The sequence below is a fragment of the Canis lupus genome, chromosome 9 (genome assembly GCF_011100685.1).
Source record: "Canis lupus familiaris isolate Mischka breed German Shepherd chromosome 9, alternate assembly UU_Cfam_GSD_1.0, whole genome shotgun sequence".
Classification (NCBI taxonomy): Eukaryota; Metazoa; Chordata; class Mammalia; order Carnivora; family Canidae; genus Canis; species Canis lupus.
The window spans coordinates 15288995-15315477 of record NC_049230.1 but is presented as its reverse complement, the minus strand read 5'-3'; the positions used below and the strand labels follow the sequence as shown (position 1 = coordinate 15315477).

Genomic DNA, 26483 nt, shown 5'->3' with positions numbered 1-26483 from the left:
TGGGTGTATAAAATGAACAATGGGGGTTGGGGAAATTAATTATGGTCATTCTCTATTTTGAAATATGCAGCCAGTACGATTGTTTTGGAACAATATTTCGGTAGCACGGGAAAACACTTATAATAAACTCTAGGCATACTACCAAACAATCTGAAGCCATTTTTGTCAAACGTTGTATATCTTGGTAGGAAATAGATAAAATTATCTCTGGGGTGGACTTTTTTTTTTTTTTTTTTTTCAGTTTTAGTTCGAAGAGCTCGTATTGCTTTCATAACTAAAGAAAACAGACCCTCTCGGACTTTGCCGCTGGCTGGTTTGGGCCCTGGCCAGCCGCGGAACTCCCAGACTTCCGAGGACCCACATTCCCTTACTACCCGAGCCCCTCGGAGGGTGTGGGCCCGGAGGTAGGAGGCCCCCCCTGCCTCCCTGCTAGCGCAGCGTCCGGACCGGAGGACTTGTCGGGGGATCGGGCGGCGGAGGTGGCCACGCGCCGGGAAGCGCTCGGAGCCAGAACCCTCCCCGCTTACCGCGCGCCCGCCGTGGGCACAGGGAAGGGCAGGGCGCCGGCCTCACGGGCCGTCCGAACCGCCGAGAGCTGGGACGGCGAGAGGCCGGCGGCCCCCCCAGCCGCTTTCCCAAACTCCAACCCCAAAGTAGCCGGAGGGGAACAGCGCCAGCCCGCGCGCCCGCGCGCCCGCGGAGCCCTAGTGATGGCCGGGAGGTGGGAATGTGGGCGGAGCCTCACGCGCGAGCCGTGATTGGAGCAACCGGCACCTCCCGGGGCGAGGGAGGGCGAGACGGCGAGGGATGCGCAGAGGCGGGTGCTCAGCGCCCTCTGCGTGATTGGCCGGCCGAGAGTGAACCGGTGCTGTGCCGATGATTGGCAGGCGGTAGACGGCCCTCGGTAACGGCCTTGGCTTCGCCCATTGGCATCCTGCTAGAGTAGGCGGGATTGGTTCATCGTGTGGTGCTGATGATTAGCTGGCGACCGAGAGGGTGCTGGGGAGAGAGCGGGGTCGGGGGGGCGACTGGGGCCGCGACTTCCTCCCGGTTATTGGCTGGTGAAGTGGGTGGGGGTGGCACGAAGGCCCAGCGGCTGCCTGGGATTGGCGGGCGCTGCGGTGAGTGACAGGCGAGGGGGCGAGCTGCGCGACCAGCGGTTTGTTTTTCGGAGCGTTCCTGAGGTGGAGAACGGTGGCCGGACGGAGCGACTGCGGGACTGGGAGACTGGCGGGCGGGCGGGCCGAGCGGCGCCGCCGAGGCCGGGCTGGGCCGAGCCGAGGAGCGCCGGGGATGTAGCGGGCCACCCTGCCCATGCCACAGCGCCCGGCCGCGGGCGGAGCCGGAGCCGGAGCCTGGGGAGGCGGCGGGGGCCCCGAGCGCAGCCCGCGCCCCCCGCGCGGAGCCAGGCCCGCTGCCGTCCCCGCCGCCCGGGCCCCCGGCATGCAGCTCCGGCTGCGGAGGTGACACTCGGGCCCGAGCCGCCGCTGCCGCCATCGCCACCATGGGTGAGTGTCGCCACCGCCCCGGCCTGTGCCCGCGCTGCTCCGCGTCGCCCCGCCCCGGGCTGAGGGGAGGAGGACCCTGGGCCGCCGCCTGACAGGCATGGACAGCCCACCCGGCCCGGGCTGCGGACTGCCGGCGCCCGCCCGCCCCGCTCGCGGCTCGGCGGCCCAGGCGGGGGTTCGGCTTTCCCCGGCCTGCCGGGGCGGTCCGGGCCGGCGGAGCCCGCTGGGCAGCCTCCTTCCGGGCCGCGCGGCGGGCGCATCCCGAGGAGGCGGCGGCGGGATCGAGGGCCCGTGCTCGGCGGGGCAGCCCGCTCCGGCCCGAGCGAGCCGGCCCGCGAGCCCGAGGGCGGGGGAGCGGGGGCTCAGTGTGGGGCCCGGGCTGGAGGCTGGTGCAGGCCCAGCTGCTGTTGTGTCTTTTCCTTGATTTGCTTTTTTTTCCTGCCTGTGTCATTTCCTTCCCTTTGCTCACACAGGCCGGCCAGCGAGAGTTCCCGGGGCTTGCTCTCGAGCCCTGTGCGCGCCCCAGCGCAGGGGGGAGGGCGTGCGGGGAGATAGGCTGCGAGATGATTAAAACGGCAATCACTGTTATCAACGCCGCGGTTGAGAAACGAGAGCCGCACGCAGATTGCTGGAGGGTAGGAATTGGTAGGGGACTGCCAGCTGTAATTCACATCCTACTTTTTGAAAAATCCGGTTGCAGTGTTTTACAGCCATTATTTTTATTTAACGGTATCCCTGAAATTATGTAACTTTTAAAAGAAGCAAGCGTTCACTGCGCTAAAGAATCTATGAAATCATTTCCTTTTTATCAATACTTGCAATTTCTGTTGTAAAGATGTAATCTAAGAAATGCTTCTGATGTCTTCCACACGCGGCATTTACACTGAATTACATTTTGTTGTCCTTCTTGGTAATTTAGCAAATGATTATTGGACTAGGTTAAGAAACAGATAACATTTTAGATGTACTTTGCTTCTCTTGTTCGGATGAGTTACTGTGATACTGTCGTCCACAATCACGAGTTTTGCAAAGCATTTGGTACTGTCCTAAATAACCAAGGAGTCAGTGAAAGGATCCTTTGCAAAGGCATTTGCTGTATCTGAAGTGCCATGCATGAGAAGAGGGAACGTTAATATTTGCTTTGCCCTATAGCAAGGTCAGGTCATTTTTGTAAAAGTTAAGTGTATGCTGTGTTACATCGGGCAGATACTGTTTTACTGCCTGTATCTACACTATGCCTTTGAATGAATTGCCTTGTTCTATTTCACGCTGCCCTTGTACAGTAAAGGATGGGTTTGTTCATTTGCTGGGAGTACGGTTTCCTTCCCGTTCTTTGCTTTAAAAGTGCTTGCTTTTCTGGGGTAAGTCTCCTGTGACTGTAAGCAGAAAAGGAACCCAGTAAGGCTTGGTATTTTAAAAAATAATTCAACAAATACCAAATATTTACTATAAATGGGGCACATGATTCTTCATGTCCTCCCCAGGCTTCAAACATTTATCTTGGGTTTTGGAATTTGATGATTGTACTCAGTCCTTGAATTGGTTTGTGAACCTCTGTTTGTGATGGTCTTTCCTCTTTGTCTTGTGAGGGCAGTGTTAAGGCCCAAAAGGGAATGTGTAATACTTGAGGATGGGCAGACTCCCACTCCCCACTTTCTTGACTGCTGAATCAGAGTGTCCAGATTTGTTGATTGCATTTTAATGTCCAACATGAAAATAGTTGTCAGCCTGTTTTCACATTTCAAGACATACTTAAAAACTATTTTAAGTGTATGAGTTTTTGGAGAGACAGTGATGGGGAAGAAAGGGACTGTATACGTAGGGGCCGGAACCAGGAAAAAGGACCAGGAACTCTGCTTTCTTATTTGTCCCCATGTCTGTTTTACATAAAGAAATTGCCTTACTTTCTTTAGCAGGTTCCCTTTGTAACTACACTCTCTTTTTTGTAGATGACCTTGATATGCAATTAGAGCTAATACTGAATGCTTCCAGAGCCTGGATCTTTAATTTACCTTATAAAAGTTTCAGCAAGGATATGTGTGCACACATATATACACAGTCACTCTTTTAAATATTGGTTTCCATTTTGGTGATGTGTATGATGAATAAAATTCCCAGGTTAGTTTGCTTTAGTTGTTGTGGTTCTGAGTAAACTATAATACAGCAAGAGGTTGATAAGAAAGACATACAGACTTATTAATATTTTCATTATATTTGTTAAACTTCAGCCCAGTGAGGAAAGGACCAAAACTAATTTGAGTCCCTGCCCTTCAGGTTTTTTGATTAACAGTCATACTTTCCTGAGCTGTTCAAAGCCCCAGATTCAAGCTTGTTTGACAACTTGGGTTGGTAATAAAAACGGGTTAGATTTTATATTGGCTGTTAGCCCCGGTAAATATTTAGTGGGAACTATACTTATCCCCCTGTAGTACACTTATCCTTGTAAATAATAGGGAATATGGAGATATGCTTCTTTTTTTGGCCTTGATATTATGTGGTTATTAAAAAAATTGGGATTGACTGGTCATTTTTCTTGGTCACGCTAGAATTCTCTCCCAGTTTTAGTAATTATAGTGGCAAATGCTGTTAATGCTTGAGACTAATTCACTAGTGTACATTTGGATTTTTTATAAATGCAGTCTGAAACTTAGTGGGAAGTGTTACTGAAAAACGTGTAACAACTTGGAAATGTTACAGGAAACTACAGTGAACTGGGTATAGGATTAAGGATGAGTTGATTCTGCTTTGATAGCTTGGCTAGAAGTCAGAATCATTGTGATTTATAGGCACCTTGGGTCTCTAAGGTTCCAGGGCTCTTGTGAGCTCCCAGTCAGACCAGTGTCAACTTGGCTTGTCTAGAACCTGACCTCCTGTGTAGACTGGCCAACAGCTGTTTTAATTGAAATTGGGGTCACAATTTAATGACTCAGCATGGCCATGTGTTGTCTAGATTTCTGGTATTTTTTTAAATGACAGTTGGATTTCTTTTTTTTTTTTTTTCCAAAGACTTTATTTAGGGGTGCCTGGGTGGCTCAGTCAGTTAAGCGTCTGCCTTTGGCTCAGGTCATGATCCTGGGGTCATGGGATCAAGCCCCACATTGGGCTCCCTGCTCAGCAAAGAGTCTATTTCTCCTTCTGCCTCTCTCCTGGCTTGTGTACTCACTTGCGCTCTCTCGCTCTCAAATAAAATCCTTTATTTATTTGAGAGAGAGAGCTTGTGCCAGCGAGCAGGAGTGGGGAAAGGGGACAGGGTAGGGCAGAGGGGGGTGGAGAAGCAGACTCCTCATTGAGCAGGGAGCCTGGCTCAATTCCAGGATCCCAGGATCATGATCTGAGCTGAAGGCAATTGCTTAACTAAGCCACCTAGTGCCCTTGACCATTAGATTTTAAAACTGAATTTTAGGCATTTATAAAAAGTAAATAGCTAAGTGAGTATTAGGGGACTACACAAAGGATAAGGAGCAATTTTCTTGGTTCTGTCTACGTAAGCTAGTCTTTGCCCATTTATTGTCTCTTACATGTCAGGAACAGTATTAGGCCCTGTATCTACATTTTTCCTCTCCTTAAGAAGTTATCTTAAAAAGGTAAGGTGAACCAGAAACATGTAAACAAGTGAGTGCAAGGAGGTGGTGTAGGTAATTCGTTAAAACTATGTACCGGTGCACAGGAGTGAGAGATCAATTCTATAGTTTTGGGGTTGACATACATAATCCTATAGTCTCTAGACCTTTAGATTAATTTCATTAAATGTAAAAATAAAATATAGTGGTGATATGTTGATTCTTCTGAGGAAGATACTTTGTAATATGTATTTTTAAATTTGGGGGGCACCTGAGTGGGTCAGTCAGTTTAGCATCTGTCTTCAGCTCAAGTCTTGATCCCAGGGTCCTGGGATTGAGCCCTGTGTTGAGCTCCCTGCTCAGTGGGGAGTCTGCTTCTCCCTCTCCCTCTGCCTCTCTCCCAGCTTGTGCTCAATCTCTCTCTTGCTCACTCTCTCAAATAAATAAATAACATCTTTAAAAATAAATACATTTTGAACCATCAGTTACTTTGGAAGGGCTGTTATATCCCAGAAACAGAAAAAAAATCAGAATTTGACTTTGAGATCTAGCAAAGGTTCTACCATTGTCCATGAAGGATAAAAAGTTTCTTGTGAATGAGGCTCGGGCCTTTTTCCTTGTACTTACTATAAAATGATGTTTCCCCAGGTATTGACAAGGTGACAAGGTGGATCAGTGGGAGAATATGAAATATCATGAGATTAAGATAGTAAAATGTGACCCAGGGACACTTTGAAAACAGCGTCTCTTGGGTGAGCAGTGTGATCAGACCATCTGGCAGTGCTAGGTAAAGTGCTGGCCACATAAAGAAATAACATTGTTAGTTAAGTGAAAACAATTAGAACATTACTTTGGGGATTTGTATATATGGAAAAGGGAGAGTGTCTGACATAGTAAACAGATGTTATATAGGACAACAATGTTTATTGAAGGACATGGTGCTACTAGAAACTTTTCTGGGTTTTTAGCCAAGGGAATTCATAAATGGGCATGCCTTAAGACCCTACTTTTAGATAGAGTAATAGTTCAGTCTGGAAGATTGACTTCATGCTGAAGCTAAGTAGAGAGGAGTATATTTCCTGGCAGCCCCCAGACCATAGCTCAGGGTATCTGAAGAAGAAAAAAGTGCACACTGCTGAATAATTATGGATAGCTATCTGCTTAAGACTGCTTAAGAGCTTCCACTTTTCAAGCCTAAACTCTAATCCTTACTTCATAGATCCTTTCTTTTCTATTTTCTGTGAATACTCCTTCCCTCTATAGTCATAACCCCTTAATCTCTAGAATTAACTTCTTCCTCTGTGCTTCTTCCTGGTAGCTTTTAAGTGTGTCAAACCACCCCCATCCTCAGGAAATATTTTCAAGGTTATAGCACACTAACTATTACCCCAGCCTCAAGTTGTTCATGTGTAAAGTTCACAAATGAATTGTTGATTTCTACTACTTCCAATTTCCTTTTAATCTTTAGCTTCTTGATTCCCTTTAAAATTGTGTTTCTACCTCTGCCATTCTATTGGGCCTGCCTGGCCTGTGCCTGCCACTGTCCTTCTTTGGTCCTGACTTCTGTGGTGCCACTCTTGGTTTTTTTTCTTCCAAACCTCTTAAAGCCTCCTTTGCCAGCATACCTTCTTCCTACTCTACTTGATAAGGATTATTATTCATTGAGGATCAGCCCCTGACCTACTTTTTCCCCCTCAGTCCCCTCACTTGCTTTTAGGTCCTTTCTCATCTTCAGTTCATTTTTTAAGCTCTCACATAGCTGGAACAGCTTGATTTTCTGAAAGAATCCTTATTCTGTTAATAATTATGTAAAATCATCTATAAAACTGCTTGCTACTCACTGAAAAAAATTTTTTTTACGCATGCCAGATTATGTACTCTAGTTTATATATTGTCTAAGTCAATCGCTTTATTTGTGTCACCTTGTATTTGGGTGTCATTCATCCTTTTACCCCTAAAGTTTGAACATCTTAAAGTATCTTTCAGAACTATCTAATGTATATTACATACTGGTACTCAGTGAATGGGTATTTTTAATGACTAATAAAAATCCAGGAATAAAATTAAGTATTAGGGTAGATTAAATAGTATCCAGTCTTTTCCACCAACCTTTTTCCATTGATAATAATAGCCAGCATTTTTTTAAGCATTACTAAGTGTTACTTTGGTACCATGAGGAATAATTTGTAAGTTCTTTTTCCCTTAGCTCTCACAACAGATCTGTGAGATACTTTTATTATTTCCATTTTACAGATGAGGAAACTGAGGTTTAGGGTGAATAAGTGATTTGTTCAAAGCCTCTTAAATCCAGGCCTTTCTGACTTCAAAGTGCATATAAATGACTGCTGCACTCTAAGAAAGCTTCTATTGTTTTTTTTTTTAAGTTTTGTTTGTTTTTATTTTTAAGGAATACCATATTGGAGTTCTGATAATTCAGTTAAAATCTCAATCCAGGAAGAAATGCCTAAAAGAGCCACTTGATTTACTTCCTGTCTTTATCCACATCCTCGAAGTATCAGTTTAAGAACTTGCCTGCCTCTAGCAGTGTTTTCAACTTTGACACAAAATCAGATTCTATAACCCTGTGTCACTTGTGTCAGTTATTCTGGGTGTTGGGAGATAGTACCAAACTATTCCTCTAGTGTGTTCTCAGCACTGGAACTACCAAACAAGTTTATCCATGAAGTAATGCCAGGAATTGGTTAGCTTCCTGGAAACTGAATTTGTCAACCTGATAAACCAGCTCTTATAATAGCATCATCTTATACAAAATTAGAAATGATTCTGTAGTCCTGCTTGTCATGGATTTGACTTGAAAAGCATGTGTGTTTTGTGTCTCTGTGTATGTATTCACATCCATCTTGGTTCAGTATCTGAATTGAGACAACAGAAATTACAGGGTGGTTACCTTGATACTGAAAACTCCTATGTATTCTCTGGTTAGGAATAGCCCTGAATGTGCCTCAGAAAACAGTTATCTAGTCATAATCCTCTTTATGTGATCCCAGTTTACTGTTACAGTTGGCCTCAAAATTGTATACACATATATATTCAATAGTATATAAGCCAACTTAATATATAAGCCTATGTGTATTATGTATATAAGCCAGTCTTCCTAGCTTAGATGTTATGCTCTAATTTTTAAACCTTGTTTGGGAGGTTAAAAAACAAAACAAAACAAAAACAAACAAAACAAAATATCATACAAGTTCTCTTTCTTTAAGGGCCCTATAGGGAAATCACTAGAAAATATAAAATAATTGATGGGACATATGTTTTTGTTTGTTTGTTTTTCACTATGACTTTATCTTGGGATGTACATGTTTTAATTTTGACATGTCTTTTTGTAGATACCCACTTCCTTTTCATTCACTCTCCCATTGATTTATCCTTTTGGTTCTACATCTACTCTCATACACACTTTGGTATATATTTTGAAATGGAATTAGATGGGAAGCTACTCTACTAGTGCTTTCCTGCACATGTTAAGTCTAATTTTACTTTTATGAGTAGACAGAAACCTCCACATGGGCACCGTCTTCCTTTCCTGCACTTCCTCAGACGGCATGTAGGGCGCCTGAGCACATTTGATCTAAAAAGAGGGAAGAGACAAATAGCCCCGATTTATTCCACAAGGTGTTAGAACATTTCCAAGGCACAGTGACAAAAGACAAAAGATAAGTGCTTTCTGGGTGGAGTCTCTTGTACTTCTTTTAAGGTGTGCCCTGGGTCCCCAAGTGACTTAGCTGTCACCAGAACATGTGTAACAACTCATCTTTCATATTCCTTTCCAGATCAACAGGTTTATTTTCAACTCCCAAATGCTATTTGAGTAGACCAGGATCTCTCGAAGGACCTGGGATAATTCTGCAAAACACAGAATTGGGCTGGTTTGGATTCTGGGTTTTGTCCAGTTGTCTTCAGTGCATGAGAATTCTAGTACTTTATGCTATTTCAGGAAAAGGGGATTAAAAGTAATGCCAATAAGGGAGAAGACAAGTCATTGCTTGGTCAGTTAGGGAAGAAAAACAATAGAACTGCCTTTTGGCTTCCCTGTAAGAAGCAAAAGGCCTATAAACTTGTAAAGAGTTGGGAGGGGGGCTTTCAAAGACTAGGCTTGTAAAACCTATGACCCAGCAATTGCACTGCTGGGGATTTACCCCAAAGATACAGATGCAATGAAATGCCGGGACACCTGCACTCAATGTTTCTAGCAGCAATGTCCACAATAGCCAAACTGTGGAAGGAGCCTCGGTGTCTATCGAAAGATGAATGGATAAAGAAGATGTAGTTTATGTATACAATGGAATATTACTCAGCCATTAGAAATGACAAATACCCACCATTTGCTTCGACGTGGATGGAACTGGAGGGTATTATGCTGAGTGAAATAAGTCAATCGGAGAAGGACAAACATTATATGGTCTCATTCATTTGGGGAATATAAATAATAGTGAAAGGGAATAGAGGGGAAGGGAGAAGAAATGGGTAGGAAATATCAGAAAGGGAGACAGAACATGGAAGACTCCTAACTCTGGGAAACGAACTAGGGGTGGTGGAAGGGGAGGAGGGCAGGTGGTGGAAGGGGAGGAGGGCAGGGGGTGGGGGTGACTGGGTGGCGGGCACTGAGGGGCGCACTTAATGGGATGAGCACTGGGTGTTATTCTGTATGTTGGCAAATTGAACACCAATAAAAAATAAATTTATTATTAAAAAATAAAAAATAAAACAACTTGTATTCAAAGCAGCTACCTGAGGTCCTTGCTTGGTACCTTTTTAAATGTGCTCTTCTACATGGGATGCTTTAAGAATAAGTCTGTGTGTGACTCTGACCCATTATCAGCTCTCCATGAATTCATCTTTTCACTCAGTACCCTACTACACAGAACTGTGTTGTTGTTCACTCCAACTTTTCATCTGTTTTTCCTGGTTGAGTTTCTCTGGCACTGGAAGAAATTGCCCTCTTTGAGCACCTCCCTTGCCACTGTGAATTGGTAAATACTGCTGCCAGAAATCTGATGAGATTTGTTAAGAATCCATTGAAATTTAAGATGCCATATTCTGACCTCAGTTATCTACTTTTCAGACATCAGATACATGTGATTATAGTTACAGGGTCTGTCATTTTACCTGGGCAGAACTCCGTGAGTATTAGTCATATAATTGTGATAGTAATTTGCTGTTCTGTATTTCTTTTTAAGTTTTTACTTAAATTCCAGTTAGTTAACATACAGCGTAACATTAGTTTCAGGTGTACAATTTCATGATTCAACACTTACCTATGGTCCATATTAAAGTATCTTAGCCCATGTACTCTCTTTCATTGCAGACGAACAGGAAGCATTGAACTCAATCATGAAGGATCTGGTGGCCCTCCAGATGAGCCGACGTCCCCGGGTGCCTGGATATGAGACCATGAAGAACAAAGACTCGGGTCACCCAAATAGGCAGGTGTGTGTGGCCATGGCAGACCCAACTAAAATTGCTAGGGAGGGATTTTCAAATGGGGAAATATTTGAGAAGCCAAGGCTATTCAACTACTTGGCTTGAATGCTATTGGCCCTTCTCTTTCACAGTCCGTTAAATGGTAAGTGATATATACCAGTCAGATGTGGGTCATGATCTGAATGCCCAAAGTCTTGTGTCTAGTGTTTTATCTGTGGAGAATAAGAATGATTCCTTCACTTTTAGGGACAGTATTCATATAACTGTTCCTTTACTGATTGTTTGGTAAACGTTTAAATCCAGATTCATAATCACTAACTCAGAATGTTTTTAGCTACCTTACAGTGTATACTTAGGAAAAATTAATTAATTTTAATATTAGTTTATATAAAATATAATTAATAATGGAAATTTATTTAATGAAATTTCATATAATATACTCTAAAGGTAACAATGAGGGATTTTATTATTGTTGTTTACAGTTGTTTCCCCTTATGTTAACTCAGGTAGTTGAGAGTGTCTATTTTATTGAGAGTCGTGTGCTTCTTTAGGAAAACAACTCCTATTTTTGTTAACATTTAAACTACTGTGCTGTTAAGAACCTTCTTCTCACCTCCAGTGCATTTACAAACTCCCTGATTCCTGGGTATTTTGGCCTGCAGAGAGGAGTGAATGATTCCTTCCTAGTGGCTGTCTAGTGCCTTGTATGGCTGTGTTTGGTGTGTCTGATGAAAATTTATCCATGCCTTTCTCCCTTGTGGTTCTCTTTGTTATCAGCTAACCTTCTCTTTCCTCATTTGCACCTTGTTTACCATTTCTTCAGAAGAATCCTTGGTTCCTAGAGAAAGAGTAAGGCCCTAGAACTTTACTGCCTAAGGTCTGCTAGATAAAGCCCCTCAGAGTATTTCCTGCCTTTAGGAAAACTAGGGACCCTGAGTCCTTTTATTCTATGATACAGCAGAAGGATTAGTTTAGAAAGCTGCTTTTATTTTTATGGCTACCTTACAGAACTGGGGAACAACAGAATAGGGCCCATTCTTGTACTGTTTTCATACATTATTCTAATTGTGTGGGTTCTGCCGTGTGGTAACTCTTTTCTATTCAAAGCTGCTTTTGGAAGGAGCATTTTACCAGAAGTGAGTCCCTTCCCCCAGGCTTGAGCCTAATGACCTCACTTTCCTTCCTGTCTTCCTATGTGGAGTGTGCTGCTCCAGTCAGCTGATCTTTCTCCAAATGGGGAGCATGGACATCAGTTAGGTGAAAAGGGGAAGTTTTCTTGAGTTGAAAGGACCAGGCTAAGAAGAGGACGGCAGCGTAGTGGTCCCTGATCTTCGTTGAAGGGAGATTACCTTTGTGAAATCCTTCTGCTTAGAGCCTAAAAGTTATTATAAGAAAGTTCCTAATCTTTTGCTCTGCCTGCTGTTGTGTTATTGAGGTGAAGTCCATAGTTATGAAGGGAGAAGCCTATAAAAAAAGGATTGACTCTGGTTAGGAAGTAATCTTAACAAGAAGTAGTGGCTCTGAGGACCCACCATTTACCTGAATATCATCAATTTTTTTCTGTTGCATGAAGGATACAAATTATTAACCTCAGTTTTGTTTTTGTTTTTGTTTTTGTTTTTTAAAGATTTATTTTTATTTATGAGAGAGAGAGAGAGAGAGAGACAGGCAAAGGGAGAAGCAGGCTCCACGCCAGGAGCCCGACGTGGGACTCGATCCTGGAACTCCAGGATCGCGCCCTGGGCCAAAGGCAGGCGCAAAACCGCCGAGCCACCCAGGGATCCCCAGGTTTTTGTTTTTTTTTTTAATTTATTTTATTTTTTTTATTTTATTTATGATAGTCACAGAGAGAGAGAGAGAGAGAGAGAGAGAGAGAGGCAGAGACATAGGCAGAGGGAGAAACAGGCTCCATGCACCGGGAGCCCGATGTGAGATTCGATCCCGGGTCTCCAGGATCGCGCCCTAGGCCAAAGGCAGGCGCCAAACCGCTGCGCCACCCAGGGATCCCCAGGTTTTTGTTTTTAAAGAAGAAACAGAACAGTAGCGCCTCAGCCCTTCTGAACAGCCCCACAGTAACAACAAGCTAATGTGCAGGGGCCAGTGAGAAAAAAATTTTTGGCAAGGGGGCGCCTGGGTGGCTTAGTCGGTTGAACATCTGCCTTCAGCTCAGGTCATGATAATAGGGTTCTGGGATTGAGCCCCGCATCAGGCTCTCTGCTCAACGAGAAGCCTGCTTCTTCTTCTCTGTCTACCCATCCCCATGCTTATGTGCTCTTGCTCTACTTCTTTCCCTGTAACAAATAAATAAATTAAATTTTTAAAAAAAATTTTTGGTAGGGAACCAAATTACCCATTAAAACTAAAATGTGGGGATCCCTGGGTGGCACAGCGGTTTGGCGCCTGCCTTTGGCCCAGGGCGCGATCCTGAAGACCCAGGATCGAATCCCACGTCGGGCTCCCGGTGCATGGAGCCTGCTTCTCCCTCTGCCTGTGTCTCTGCCTCTCTCTCTCTCTCTGTGACTATCATAAATAAATAAAAATTTATTAAAAAAAAAAAAAAGGCCATGCTTTAAAAAAAAATAAAAATAAAAATAAAAAAATAAAACTAAAATGTGCTTTCAGATCTGATCCAAGTGCTAGACAAGTGTGGAGTTCATTTCTTAGACAAGTCATCTTAGTGAATTTGTAGGGAGTACTTGTTTCTCATTATCTGTGTTCTGTGCTTTTAGTCATTTCACAGAACAATATTGTTCTGAAGCAGCCTATGTCAGTACTGTCCAGTATACTTTGTGTGATGATAGAAGTGTTCTGTATCTGTGCTGCCCACTGTAGTAGCCGTTAGCCACATGTAGCTGTTGAGCAACTGAGCAAATGAATTTTAGATTTTATTTAATTTTAATTGAAATAGTACTATGTGGCTAGTGGCTACTATCTTGGACAGCACAACTCTATATATTATATAAAGGACTATATAGGACTTTATATATTATATAAGGGACTGTTGTTTTGTGGGGCAAGAAATTAAGTGCCTGCTTAGAGGTATTCACTGATTCATTGGGATGTTCATTGCTCTACATAGGTCATGTGTTTCTACACATTGTGATAAGGTCATCAGTGGGAATCTTATTTGAGGTTCTATTCCAGGAGGCATGGGGATCTGGGGGAAATGTGAAGCTATGGAACTAGCATGGCTGTTTAGAAATGGAAGCTCAGAGTTTTATGCTAATATTAGGTAAAAGGGCAATGGAAATGTCAAGATCACTTTTTCCACTTAATAAAGTCAAGATAGTAGAAGTCTCTCCTGGGAATTGTAACAGATGTTCACCTTCTGACCAGAAGGGATGTTCTTCAGCAAAATCCAAAAGCAGAAAGGGGAGAAAGTTTCAGTGAATCCCTTCTAGGAAGGATGGGATGAAATGGGGGTGGGGGGAACCTTGGAGGGAGATGTGTTTACAGCTTAGTGTAATGAAAAGAACTTGGCCTAAGAATCTGGTGACATTAATAATCTGTTAACATAGGACTTTATAGTTTACAGAGTGAATCCATATTTATTATTTTTATTGTTTTTGTTTGCTTGGACTTGGGATAGGATTAAACTGTTTTTTCCCTTACCAGTTCTTCTACCAGAAGGTCCATGTTTGGGAGAGAGGAATGAAAGATTAAAACCTAATTTAAATGGCTTAGAGATGCCAGATTAGCTAGGAAATGTCAAATAGGGCTAAAGATTCAAATTGCAGAGTTCAGCTGAACGTAACCAAGTATTGTGGCCAGCAGGAAAGGTTGATTATTCAGGGAGGGGATGGCACTGGCAGAGGCAAAGAGCACTTACTTCAGTGTGAGAAGGGGAGTACTGGCTATAAGGCAGAGCTGAGACTGGCATAGCCTCATGGGGCTCAAGCTGGACACAGCAAAGGAAAGCCAGAAGAGATGTGAGTTCATTGACAGAAATCTTAGGGGTGCTGAGGCTTGGAAGAACTGGAAAGACTTAATTTGATATCTCAGTTTGGTAGGACCTCAGACTTCCTCTTCCCTAAGTGAACAAGCTAGGTAACCAACTGAAAAAGAGAATGCATTTGACAACAACTAAGCATTCTGAGCAGCTATGGGAGTACATGGGCAATGAGGTGCTTAGCTATGAACTGTTTGTTAGGAGGTAGGCTCTGTGTTTGTTTCTTCTTCCTCCTGTACATTAGATCCTTGGAAGCCTACAGCCTGGTTAGAGCTGGCTGAACATTTTAGATGTGTGGCCCATCCTGCGTGTGGCTGGGGTCTGTGGACAGTTTTGTGGGCCACGATGAGCAGTATCTCTTTACTGGTCATCAACTCACAGTGCTTTTTCAATAGGTGCAATTTCTCTATAAAGTTGACATCTTAGTGTGGTGAGAAGAGCACTGGCTTGCAAGTCATTATTACTAATCCATTAATTTAGGATTTTACAGTGTACAGAGTGGTTTCAACAACAGTTAACAATAATAACAACAACTGTAAGTATGTGTACAATACTTTAAAGTTTGCAAAGTGCTTACACAGAGGTATTGAATAGAGCCAGGAAGTAAACTCAGATCTTCGACTCCCAGTCTCAGTAATTTTATTGTGTGTAAGTCTAATAATCTTTTTAAACCTCAGTTTTTCCACCTGAAATATAGACGTAATAATACCCACTTTATCTCTTAAAGTTGTTGTAAGATCATAGACAGAATGTAATGCATTTTGTACATTGTGAAACAAATGTATAGAGTAAAGTGGTAGTGATTACATCACTTCTGTTATGCTCTGGCATTGGATGCATGAGCTCTAAAGAAAGCTTCTAATCAGAACTCTGCATACTGTCATGGAACTGAAAGGGTTAAGTTTTCTACCTTTATTGGATTGTTATTCCTGTGTATCAGATAGTCTTCTGCAAACTTCTGAAGCTAGCCTAATTTCTAAAAATCCCAGTGGGGGAAGAAATAGAATCTTTAATTCCTGTTTTTCTCAAATCTTATCAGACTGGTAAGTACAGGCTTGAACAGAAGTCAGGCTCTCCTGGGTCTGACCTTGCAGATGGTCACTAGTGGGTGCGTCAGAATGGAAAAGTTGCTTTCCTCATTGCAGGCACTAGCAGAGCAGAGCTCTTGGCTATCAGTTCTAAAGGAGGAGAATTCTAGGGGCTTTTCCTTCAGTAAGGTCACTGATTGAGCAGACTGTCTTTTGCTTTTACTGTGATAGACCTGGCTCTTCAGGACTTCCTTTCTCTTTCAAGGGTTGTTGATAAGATAGTCTGGGTAGTTTGAAAATACAACCTAAAACAATATGCACGCCTGGCATTTTGTTTTGTAAGAAGGTTGCTTTATATTTTATATACATATATATATTTATATTTGTGTATGTGTGTGTGTATGTGCACGTGCGTGCACAGTGGTGGTTTGTTAGGCAGCAGTAGATAAACAATACACCATTTAATCATTGATTCATTCAGACACTCATTGAACTTTTCCTGCATGTCAAATGAATGCAAGGACTGAGGATATAGAAAGAACTAGGGCAAAGAAGGTTGCTTTATAATAATCTCTTCCATTGATCTCTTAGGACTTTCCAGAGTCAGACAAAATTATTTTCGTTGTCCTTTTTTCCCTCTTCTTATTTATTTACAATCTTTGGCAAAATAAGGATTCCAGTGCCAAAGCTGGGGGAGCCATCAAAGGTACCTAGCAAATACAGGGGAAAAGAGGGCTACAGAATCAGAGAGAAGGCACTCAGAGCAATGGCTAGCTGAGGCCTTTGCCAAGTCAAATTTTTTGAAAAACCTTTGTTTAATAAACTCTGTTTTTTTTTTGAAAGATTTTATTTATTTATTCATGAGACACACACACACACAGAGAGCGAGAGAGAGAGAGAGAGAGAGAGAGAGAGAGAGGCAAAGACATAGGCAGAAGGAGAAGCAGGCTCCATGCAGGAAGCCCAATGTAGTACTCAATTCTGGGACTCCAGGATCATGCCCTGGGCTGAAGGCAGGTGCCAAACCACTGAGCCACCCAGGTGTCCCTAATGACCTCTGGTTTTTGTAGGGATTCTTGGGGGAGCTCTTTGGGTTGCATGTTCAGTTGTTGAGTTTAGAAGGTTATTTCTATTTAAGTTTAGCATCATTGTCGGTTACTCCTGTCATCTCTGCTAAGTTCCCAGATCTGTAGTTTAACCTGCACTATCGCCCTGCACATGGCCTTCACTATTACTGGATTGGCTGTGGTAGGCAGGGGACTTGAACTTGCCTAGACCTGAATTTTTGTCCTGGAACTTTTTTTCTTAGCAGGGATGGCACCTGTCCTTCAGTTTAACATGTGCATGTAGTCAAACCTCTTAGATGTACAAAGAAATATATTATGTTCCCTGTACCCTGAGAATCATACAGTCTTATTGGGAAATGAGAAATACATGAAAAAAAAAAAAAAAGAGAAACTAAGGTGGGGCTCCTGGGTGGCACAGCCAGTTAAGCATCTGATTCTTTGTTTTAGCTGGGGTTCTGGTCTCAGAGTCATGAGATCAAGCCCCATGTTGGGTTCTGTGCTCAGTGGAGAGTCTGCTTGGGATTCTCTCCCTCTGCTCCCCCATCACGTGCTCACTTGCTTGCTTTCTCTCTCTCTCTAAAATAAATAAATAAATATTAAAAAGAAAAAAGAAACTGAGGTAGGATGCCACTGTGCCTAAAAATATGGTACAGATAGTGAGTGCTATAGGAGGCCAGGAAAGTGAAAGGTGAATTTGAGCCAAAGTAGTTACAGACTCATTTCTGGAGGAGGTAGCACTTGAACTAGTCTGTGAAGGATGTGTGAACATTTAGTTAGGTGGCAAGGAGGAAGGGTGGCACTCCAAATTGAGAAAATGAATGGTTAAAGACCTAGGGAAAAGAATGAATGTGGCCTATTTCAGGATGATTGGGCTGGAGAGAGCCTTCCTGCTGAGAACAGTGTGAGGTGGCACAGTAAACTGAGTGAGTGTAAATTCTAGAGGGATTTCTTTCTTTCTTTCTTTTCGTTGAGTCTGTTAGTGGGATTTCTTGTGTCGGGTTATTGTCGTTTGGGTGGGGATTCTTATGCATGCTTACGTCTTCATTCAGTCTTCTTCTTCCTGCCTCAGATTTCTTTCTTTCTTTCTTTCTTTCTTTCTTTCTTCTTCTTTTCTTTCTTTCCTTTCTTTCCTTTCTTTCCTTTCTTTCCTTTCTTTCCTTTCTTTCTTTTTTTTCTTTTGGAGTTCAGTTTGCCAACATATAGATAACACCCAGTGCTCATCCCATCGAGTGCCCCCCTCAGTGCCTGTCACCCAGTCACCCCCACCCCCACCTCCCTTTCCACCACCCCTTGTTCATTTCCCAGAATTAGGAGTTCTAGAGGGGTTTCAATGACAGCCGAGAATTTCGACTTTATTCTATAGGTCAGTGGTATCGCTGATTACTTTTTGAGCAAGGAAGGGACATGATGAAAGCAGCGGTTAAGATGATTGAAACTATAGAGGAATTTAGAATGTGTTGGAAAAGGAAGCTGAGAAGTAGAGAGGCTCCTTTAGGGATCCAGGAATGAGGGGGAAAGGGGTCAGTGAGAGAGAGGACAGAGAGAATGGGGAGTGGGGTGCTATATCAGAGACCTTTGAAGAGAGAATTGGAGGGGAGAAGAAGGAAAGAATCAAGCAGAACTCAGAGGTTTGAGTCTGCAGCGGAGGGAGCATGGTACCAATGTGAGAAATGGCAGTGCTGAGAAGGAAGTCTAGTTTAGGAAGACGGTTGGTACAGACATACATGGAGCTAGGTTGAGTTTGAGATCATAGTGAAAAAAACTCAGATTGTGTGCATGTGTGTATATGTGTGTGTGTGATTTTTGCAGGTCCACAATCCCTTAGCTGCAATTCTGAAATCCAAAGAATGCTGGAAACTGAAAGCCTTTTTTTTTGGTAATTTGTGGCAAACTCATTTGGCAGCAAAACCTGGCTTGAGTGAACACAGGGTTATTTATAGTCTTTATTTATTCCACTTATTGTGAGCATTCATACTATTCACTGCAAAAACTAGCTTGTGCTATGTTAATATAAAAACCCTAAATCTTAGGTGACTTAACACAATATTCCCAGTATGGGGAAGGGGAAGAAGTGTTCACCATAGTCAGGACCCTGACCCTGAGGGTGGCTCCAATGACCTGGAACATATGGCTGCCAAGAAAGAGAGTGTAGAGCTCAGTGATGTTCTCAGCTCTTGGTCAGAACTAGTCATAAAGTCCCAGACTAACTTCAGGAGAGGCTAAGCAATGCAGAAGTGCACGAGGAATACCTGTTCATATTCTGCCTCTGTCATGGAAGTGCTGTCCCAGATACCTTCCCCTGGGGGGAAACATCACACAATATATGGAACATGTATCAGACTGCCTCTCCAGATCTAAAAAGTGTACTCTGAAACACTTTCAGCCCAAGTGCCAGGTACTGTCCTCTTATCTCTACCTATTTCTTTCATTTAATTCTTTTGATAATTTCATGAGGTAAATACTGTTTGTACTTTATACATGAGGAAACTGAGTCACAGATCAGTTAGTCAAATTCAATATAGCTAGGAGATGTTAAGCCAGCATTTGAAGCCAGACAGTTTGACTTCAGTGCTACATTCCTAACGACTTACCTGCCACAGCTACGTGGCAGACAGAGGAAGTTTTGCTTGTAAGATTGGGGCTAGTCAGAGATTTGGGGATTGTTTGTAAGTTGCCTATTTTTTATTCCTACTGAAGAGAAGATGTGAGGAAAGGGGGAGAAATCCAGAGGCCAAAAGTCCAAACTTCAAGGAACAGTCACATGTTGGGGGAGGGGTGAGAGAGGGCATGAAGAAGAGGAACCAGCAAAGATGCAGAAGTGGTTACAGTGGTGGCAGGTTCTCTGGGCTGGGATAGAGTCGTAGAAGGCAAGGGAAAAGAGAACCTCATGAAAGAGGATTTGACCACCAGTGTGAAATGTCTCAGAGAGGCAAGGAGAATGGTTGGCAAGAGGAATTGAATAAAGTTCTCTTTATCTGAACTTTCCTTATCCATGGCTTATTCTGGTCAGCCTGACAGGGGGAACTCAGATTTAGGAACTTGGCAGATGTGGGCATGCCATGTGGTACATGCAGGCATCCTGCTCTGGAAAGGCTGTCACCACATGAGAGAAGGGATTCAGAGCACTAGGCATCTTTGTTTACACTCCTTACTAATCACAGGCTTGGTTAGTCTTGAGTAGGAGTGATCTATGGTTTAAGGCAAAAGTTTAATTCCCTTTCTAACTGAATTCACATAGAATAGTGCTTGAATTATGCACTATTGCACTATGCACTTGAATTAGGCACTACATCATGAAATAAATTCATTTTCTTCAGTCCCACAGAGGGACAGAGGGGATTCCCTCATAAGTGCATCAAAGCATAATATCCCAGTTTAAGAGCTATTGTAATATTTTTTTTATTGCTACAAAAAGATAAAAATGAACAGAGGAATACAAATTTACTTTTTAAATTAATTTTCAAAAAAGATGTATTTATCTATTTTGAAGGAGAGAGAGAGAAAGAGGGAATGTGCAAGCAAGGGGAGGGGCAGAGGCAGAGGGAGAGAATCTCAACTAGTGCCCTACCCAGGGTTTGATTTCACAACCCTGAGATCATGACCTGAGCCAAAATCAAGAATCGGAAGCTCAATGAACTGAGATACCTAGGCACCCCTATAAATTTCTTATTTTATTATTATTATTATTTAAAAAATATTTTATTTATCTATTCATGAGAGACACAGAGAAGCAGAGATACAGGCAGAGGGACTTGATCCCAAGACCCTGGAATCACAACCTGAGGCAGAGGCAGATGCTCAACCACTGAGCCACCAGGCACCCCCAAATTTCTTAATTTAAATAAACAGGAATAAACTGTAAGGGAATCTGAATAAACTATGGACTTTAGTTAATACATCAATATTGGGTAATTAATTGTAACGACAAATACCCACCATTTGCTTCAATGTGGATGGAACTGGAGGGTATTATGCTGAGTGAAGTAAGTCAATCGGAGAAGGACAAACAGTGTATGTTCTCATTCATTTGGGGAATATAAATAACAGTGAAAGGGAACATAAGGGAAGGGAGAAGAAAAAGACTCCTAACTCGGGGAAACGAACTAGGGGTGGTGGAAGGGGAGGAGGGCGGGGGGTGGGGGTGAATGGGTGACGGGCACTGAGGGGGGCACTTGATGGGATGGGCACTGGGTGTTATTCTGTATGTTGGTAAATTGAACACCAATAAAAAATTAATTTATTAAAAAAAATAAAAAATAAAAACAAACATAAAAAAATTGTAACAATAACAAATGTACCACAAAGGGTAGTGGAAGGGGAGGCGGGTGAGGGGATGGGATAACTGGGTGACGGGGACTGAGGAGAGCCCTTGATGGGATGAGCACTGGGTGTTATACTATATGTTGGCAAATCGAACTTCAATTAAAAAAATATTAAAAAAAAACAAATGCACTGTGTAATGTATGATGTTAATAACAGGGAGAGACTTCTGGGAAGAAGGGTATGTAGGCTCTGCTCAATTTTTCTGAAAATCTAAAACTGTTCTAAAAATAGGATCTATTAATAAAAAAACAGTAATAATGAGAGCTACACCAAAGTGTGCTGGACTGTGAGCAGCAGGAGGTGAAAGGCTGTGGTAACCCACTTGCAGGGACAGACAGGGCTGCAGACTGTTGAGTGCTCATGTAACTCTAGAGCTGGCTGCAGAACTAGAGAGTGTAGGAAGCTGGAGGTGGCATGTCAGCATGCAACAGCATGTCGTAAGCACTTGCCATGGAGGGCCCTTGCCATGCTAACTGCTCAGCATTTCAGGGAAAGGAGAAAAAGAAGACAGTGAGAAAACTGCTGTCACTTGCATAAACCTTAAATCCACACGATAACTTTCTCTGCAGCACTGCCCCACCTTTCTGCTTGTGCATGCACACACACATAAATATAGCCACACATACACTAGCACACATACGACTGCAGACTAGATGGAGCACACTGCCTTCCCATTCTACCTTCTCCATCCCTATGTACTCAAAACCTCAGCCAAAGCCTCCACTGCTGGTTCCCCAGGTCCCATAGCTTGCTACATGATTGGTACTCCAGCCTCCTGGTTCTGACTCCATTATTACTCCAACTCCTCCATGAGCTCCAAAAAAGTAAGGTCACAAAAGATCCTTTGATAGTTTCTCCCATTGAAGCACTGCATCTGTGAGTAAAGTAAATCTTCTTTGCCTGTGTGACACTTAAGTTGTAGCATAGCATGGTGATTAAGACCTGGGCTTGGGGTAGTGGAAAGGAAGGTGGGCGGGGGGTTGGGGTGACTGGGTGATGGGGATTGAGAGGGGCACTTGACTGGATGAGCCCTGGGTGATATGCTATATGTTGGCAAATTGAACTCCCAATAATAAAAAAAAAAAAGACCTGGGCTTCCAAGGTTTGAATCCTGTCTGTTTCTTTAAAGCATGATGACCTTGAGGGAGTTTATTTAACTTCAGTGCAACTCCATTTCTTCTGTAAAATGGGGACAATAATAGTATTTGTTGTGAGGATTTGTTTAATCGATACACGTAACATGCTTAGAACAAGGCTTAGTACATAGTAAATGTTCAATAAATATTAACTATTTTCATATAGTCTTAATGGATAAAGTGGTCCATGTGTTATATTTTAAAGGATAAGAGGGTAAGATCAGGGGTATGTTTTGAAGTTTTCACATTGCAGGTCAGAGGAGCTTTGCTGTCTACTGTTGAGTATGTGAATTTTTCAGGGACATGAAGTTCTTTGAGCCCCAACTCCATCTTGTCTTTAAAATAACAGGATAGAGGACGGCCTTCTATATTTTGATTCAGTGATTCTCAAGCTGTGTTCTGGGGACCCTAGAAAGTTCCCAAGAACTTTTCAGGGAGTCTATGAGGTCAAAACTATTTTCGTATAAATACTAAAATGTTACTTGCCCTTTTCACCCTCATTCTCTTAAGAATGTACAGTAGAGTTTTCCAGAGGCTACATGATATGTTTTACCACAGTAGATTAAAACCAAAAGCTGACATGAGAATCCAACTGACTCCTATTAACATGCATTAAAGAGATTTGTATTCTGTCACTAAACATAAAAGTATATAATTATTTTTTGTAACAATATGTTTATGTTAAGTAATATTTTTAAATTGTTTTAAGGTGAATGAGATATATTTAAGTTTTCTGTTTTAATTTCTAATAGGAAATATCAGTAGATGTAATCTACATAAACAAAAGTTCTTTGAGATCCTCAGTCATTTTTAGAGTGTAAATTAGAATCACCTGTCCAGTTCAGTGGACTGGAAGAGAATTCTAGCCTTCTAATCTCTTGAGTAGAGAAAGTCCTTTATGTATCCACCTTACCTTTGACATTCTGTCCTGTTTCTGTCATCTTCTCTGTCTGCTCTGTGTTTCTCATCTAAAGATACTCTAGAACCTCCTTCTTTGTTCCAAGGCACAGTTTATTAATTTCTCTTTCTCAGTATACTTTTCATTCACTGACTGTGCACTCTTTCTCTGCTCCATCTCTATTTGTTGATTTCCTGACAGTTTTACTTTTCTTTTTTCTCTATACCTGTTCTTTTCTTCTATAATATCTCTTCCCTTATCCTGCCATGACTCATCCCTTGAGTCATTTGCTTGTCCTTTACAATATCTCTTCCTCATTGATTTGTTTCTTAACATTCTGATGATTCTATTTCCTCCTATTTCTGATATTTACACTCAATTCTGTTCTTTACCCAGTTAATCCATCGATTAATATTATATACCACAAATATTATATACCATTTTCCTTGATTGTCACTGTGGTATGGAAATAAGATAGACACAGTTCATGTCTTCCTGCAGCTTATGGGCTACCCATGATGGTCATTTAGGACAAAACTGGGGACAGCTCTAAGGTAACTTGTCCAGGATCTCACTTTACCCTACCTGGAGTGAGGGGGTAGGTGTCTTAGAAGGAACATGAAAATCTGTAGTAGCAGCAGCAACCATTTATCGCATGTCTACTATGTATCAGGTGTTTTACCTACATTATTTGCTTAGTTCTCATAGCAACTGTGCAGATTAGGTATGTTTAGCCCCACTGTACACATGGAAAAACTAAGATTCATGGAGGATAAGTAACTTACATGTGGACCCATAGCTAGGAAGTATCCATTCTAAGGGTTTCTCTTTCTGTTTAGTCACAGTAGCCAAGAAGGAAACATATCCTGGCCAGGAGGCAATGTGGTGGGAGAAACTCCAGAGCCAGTGTAGAAATAGAGTGTATGAACATAGAAATGACATGTCAGAGCATAGCAGCTGAACTGGGGTAGCCACTTAGGGATCTTGTCCCAAGAGCTTTGTTGCTCCTGAGGTTAGAACTCAAAAGGCTCCGAACTCATTGGAAAGGAATGTGTATGAGGTAGAGAAGCTGGAACAGGAGCCATCAGGGATGTTTGCCTAACCTTGCTAAAGGACTACCTGAAGCTTACCTGGGAATGGCAGGATAACACATGCCAGAGAACCCACTAACCTGTCTATCATTCCTTTGACAGAGTGACGTCAGAATCAAGTTTGAGCACAACGGGGAGAGGCGGTAAGTCTGCCTTCTGTTCAGTGATTGTGTTGATGTGAGCTGCAGTTCTCAGAAAGCATTTAACTTCTGGAAGCTCTTTCCCTGGAGTGATCCCTATGGGGTCACTGGCTGGGTGATGGGGTTGATTGGGCATAAAAAGGTGATTTTTATCTTTGGCTTGGCTTAACAATTGAATTTTATTTCTGGTGTTAGAAATGGAAACCATTTCAACTGCTGATGTTTTACTCTTTTGCTCTTATTCTACTCCTGTGGGTCCACCATTTTGCTAGGGGAGGAAGTCAGGACTCCAGGTCTACTCAGAGTTATGACTTCCAAACACACTGACACTGTGCCACCTGTGAGCATCAGAAGGAGATTTAGATTCTCCTTTGATGTGGTGCATTCCTAGCCCAGTAGAATGGCCCTGGCTCTGTCCACATCAGGGCCAGGTTAGTGAGTTGGAAATTTCTTTATAATGTGTCTGGGTTGGGAAGCTGCATCAAGTCCATCAGTTGTGAAAGATTTCAGATCATTTGAGGATTTAGAAAGAGGGAGTTTTTCAGTCTATATTCAGTATCTTTCCTTGTTAAGGAAGTGAAAGTGATGTTACAAAATCCTTCTGTCCTTTTCTCCATTGTTAGTATTTAATTTTTTGTAGGAAGTCAAGGTAGAAGTTCTCAGTTGAGAAAAATAGGACTCCACTTAATTTCTCAAATTATTTAAGGAAAAACTTATTTTTTTAAAGATTCCATTTTTAAGTAATGTCTACACCCAACATGGGGCTCAAACTGACAACCCCGAGATCAAGAGATGCATGCTTCACCACCTGAGCCAGTGGGGTACCCCTTAAGGAAATATGTTTAAGATTTTATTTATTTATTTTAGAGAGAGGGACAGCATAAGTGGGAAGGGCAGAAGGAGAGGGCAAGAGAGAATCCCAAGCAGACTCTATGCTAAGCACAGATCCTGACACGGGGCTTGATCCCAGGACCCTGAGATTATGACCTGAACCAAAACCAAGAGTCAGACGTTTAACTGACTGCGCCAGCCAGGTGCCTCGAGGAAGAACTTTTAAAAAGCATACCAAACTCTGGTCATGATAATTGGGACCCTATATGTGCATGCATGTGGCATATATGTGCCTAAGTGTGCTTTTCAGTATCTGTTTCCTGCTATGCCATTCTCTCCCATTGATATCCTTCTTTTTCTTTTGCTTTGAACATTTGGGAATGTGAAGAGCATGCTGATAAGAATAAGCTCTTCTTACTGTGTAAGTCCCACCAGAGGACCTTAGTGCCTCTAAACATTGGTAGCTCAGGTCCAGATATAGGGCTGCTGTTCTCCCTTAAAAAGATACATTCACAAGCCTGCAAGGTTGTCAGAGGTTGCCTAATGGAAACACTGTGATTTGCGGAGCCTTATTCCTGCTGCTGCCATGTGGGTTCTAGGCCTAGAAGGAGGAAAGTCTTCTGAGCTCTGTCCTCTCATCCTGTTCCTGCCAGTAGCAGGGAAGTCAAATTGTCACTTCATTGTTGCTGCTTTTCACACTTCTGACATGACTGGGTTTTAAAGGGGTTGCCAAACTTGGAGTAGCAGAGAGTTTTCAGAAGTAGATACAAAATCAAAAGCTCAATTGTGTTGGAGCCTAATTATGCAGTTACGCTCTCCTGAATTCCTGTTCTCAAAGTGGTATGTAGTTACAGTGAGCAGACTTACACTGAGAAAGTGTATGTGTTTAGTTTCAGAGAAGCTGCCAGATCGAAACCACAAATATTTAAGGTGGTCAGGCAGGAATGGCCTTTCGAAGCCCTGAGCAAAATCTTGGTATCAAGATTTTGAAAACTGTGCATTCTCTTTTTATGGCGCTGTTTTCAGGAGCCATGGCATTTCACTGTTTGTGTACTATGTGTGGAATTGAGGACTTTATAAAGTTGGTGCAGGGAAGCCAAGTTTAAGCTGCTCTGTGCCAGACAGCTCTGGTTTCATGTGTTTCAAGTCTTAGGATTTTGTAGAGAATATTATTGTGGGTTTTCTTTACTTTTTTTGCAGGAGTGTGGATAGTATCTATCTAAATGTTGTAGACCATTATAGAGTTAGAACATACAGAAAAGAGGAAAGAAATAGTGACTTTTTCCATTTATCTATGCCAGGTATCCATTCTGTTTCCCTTTACTTTGGAAGGGTGTAGGGACCAGGTTCCTAATGCTTTTCCCTTTTAGCCCCAGGAGGGCGGAAGAGGCGGACTATAGATTCAAACTCCTTCCCTTTGAAACCCTTCCTGTCTGGACAGTGGTGGGGGTGGTTGTCACAGGTGTTAGGCTCCTCTTTGAAGCACGGACTAAAAATTGCCTTTTAT

At 42.6% G+C, this 26483-nt stretch overlaps 1 protein-coding gene across 2 annotated transcripts in view; it reads left to right on the top strand.

Moving 5' to 3' along the window:
* The first annotated feature begins 794 nt into the window (after window positions 1-794).
* The window catches only part of MAP3K3 (mitogen-activated protein kinase kinase kinase 3), a 65890-nt gene continuing 40201 nt past the window's right edge, over window positions 795-26483 (top strand). Inside the window, exons 1-3 of one of the 2 annotated variants that reach the window (XM_038546907.1) lie at window positions 795-904; window positions 10398-10519; window positions 24108-24148. In XM_038546907.1, the coding sequence (XP_038402835.1) occupies window positions 10424-10519; window positions 24108-24148 (137 nt within the window). In that variant the 5' untranslated portion in view covers window positions 795-904; window positions 10398-10423. Of the gene's footprint in view, window positions 905-1477; window positions 1509-10397; window positions 10520-24107; window positions 24149-26483 lie in introns of those variants that run through there. The other variant, XM_038546906.1, reaches the window with a different exon arrangement.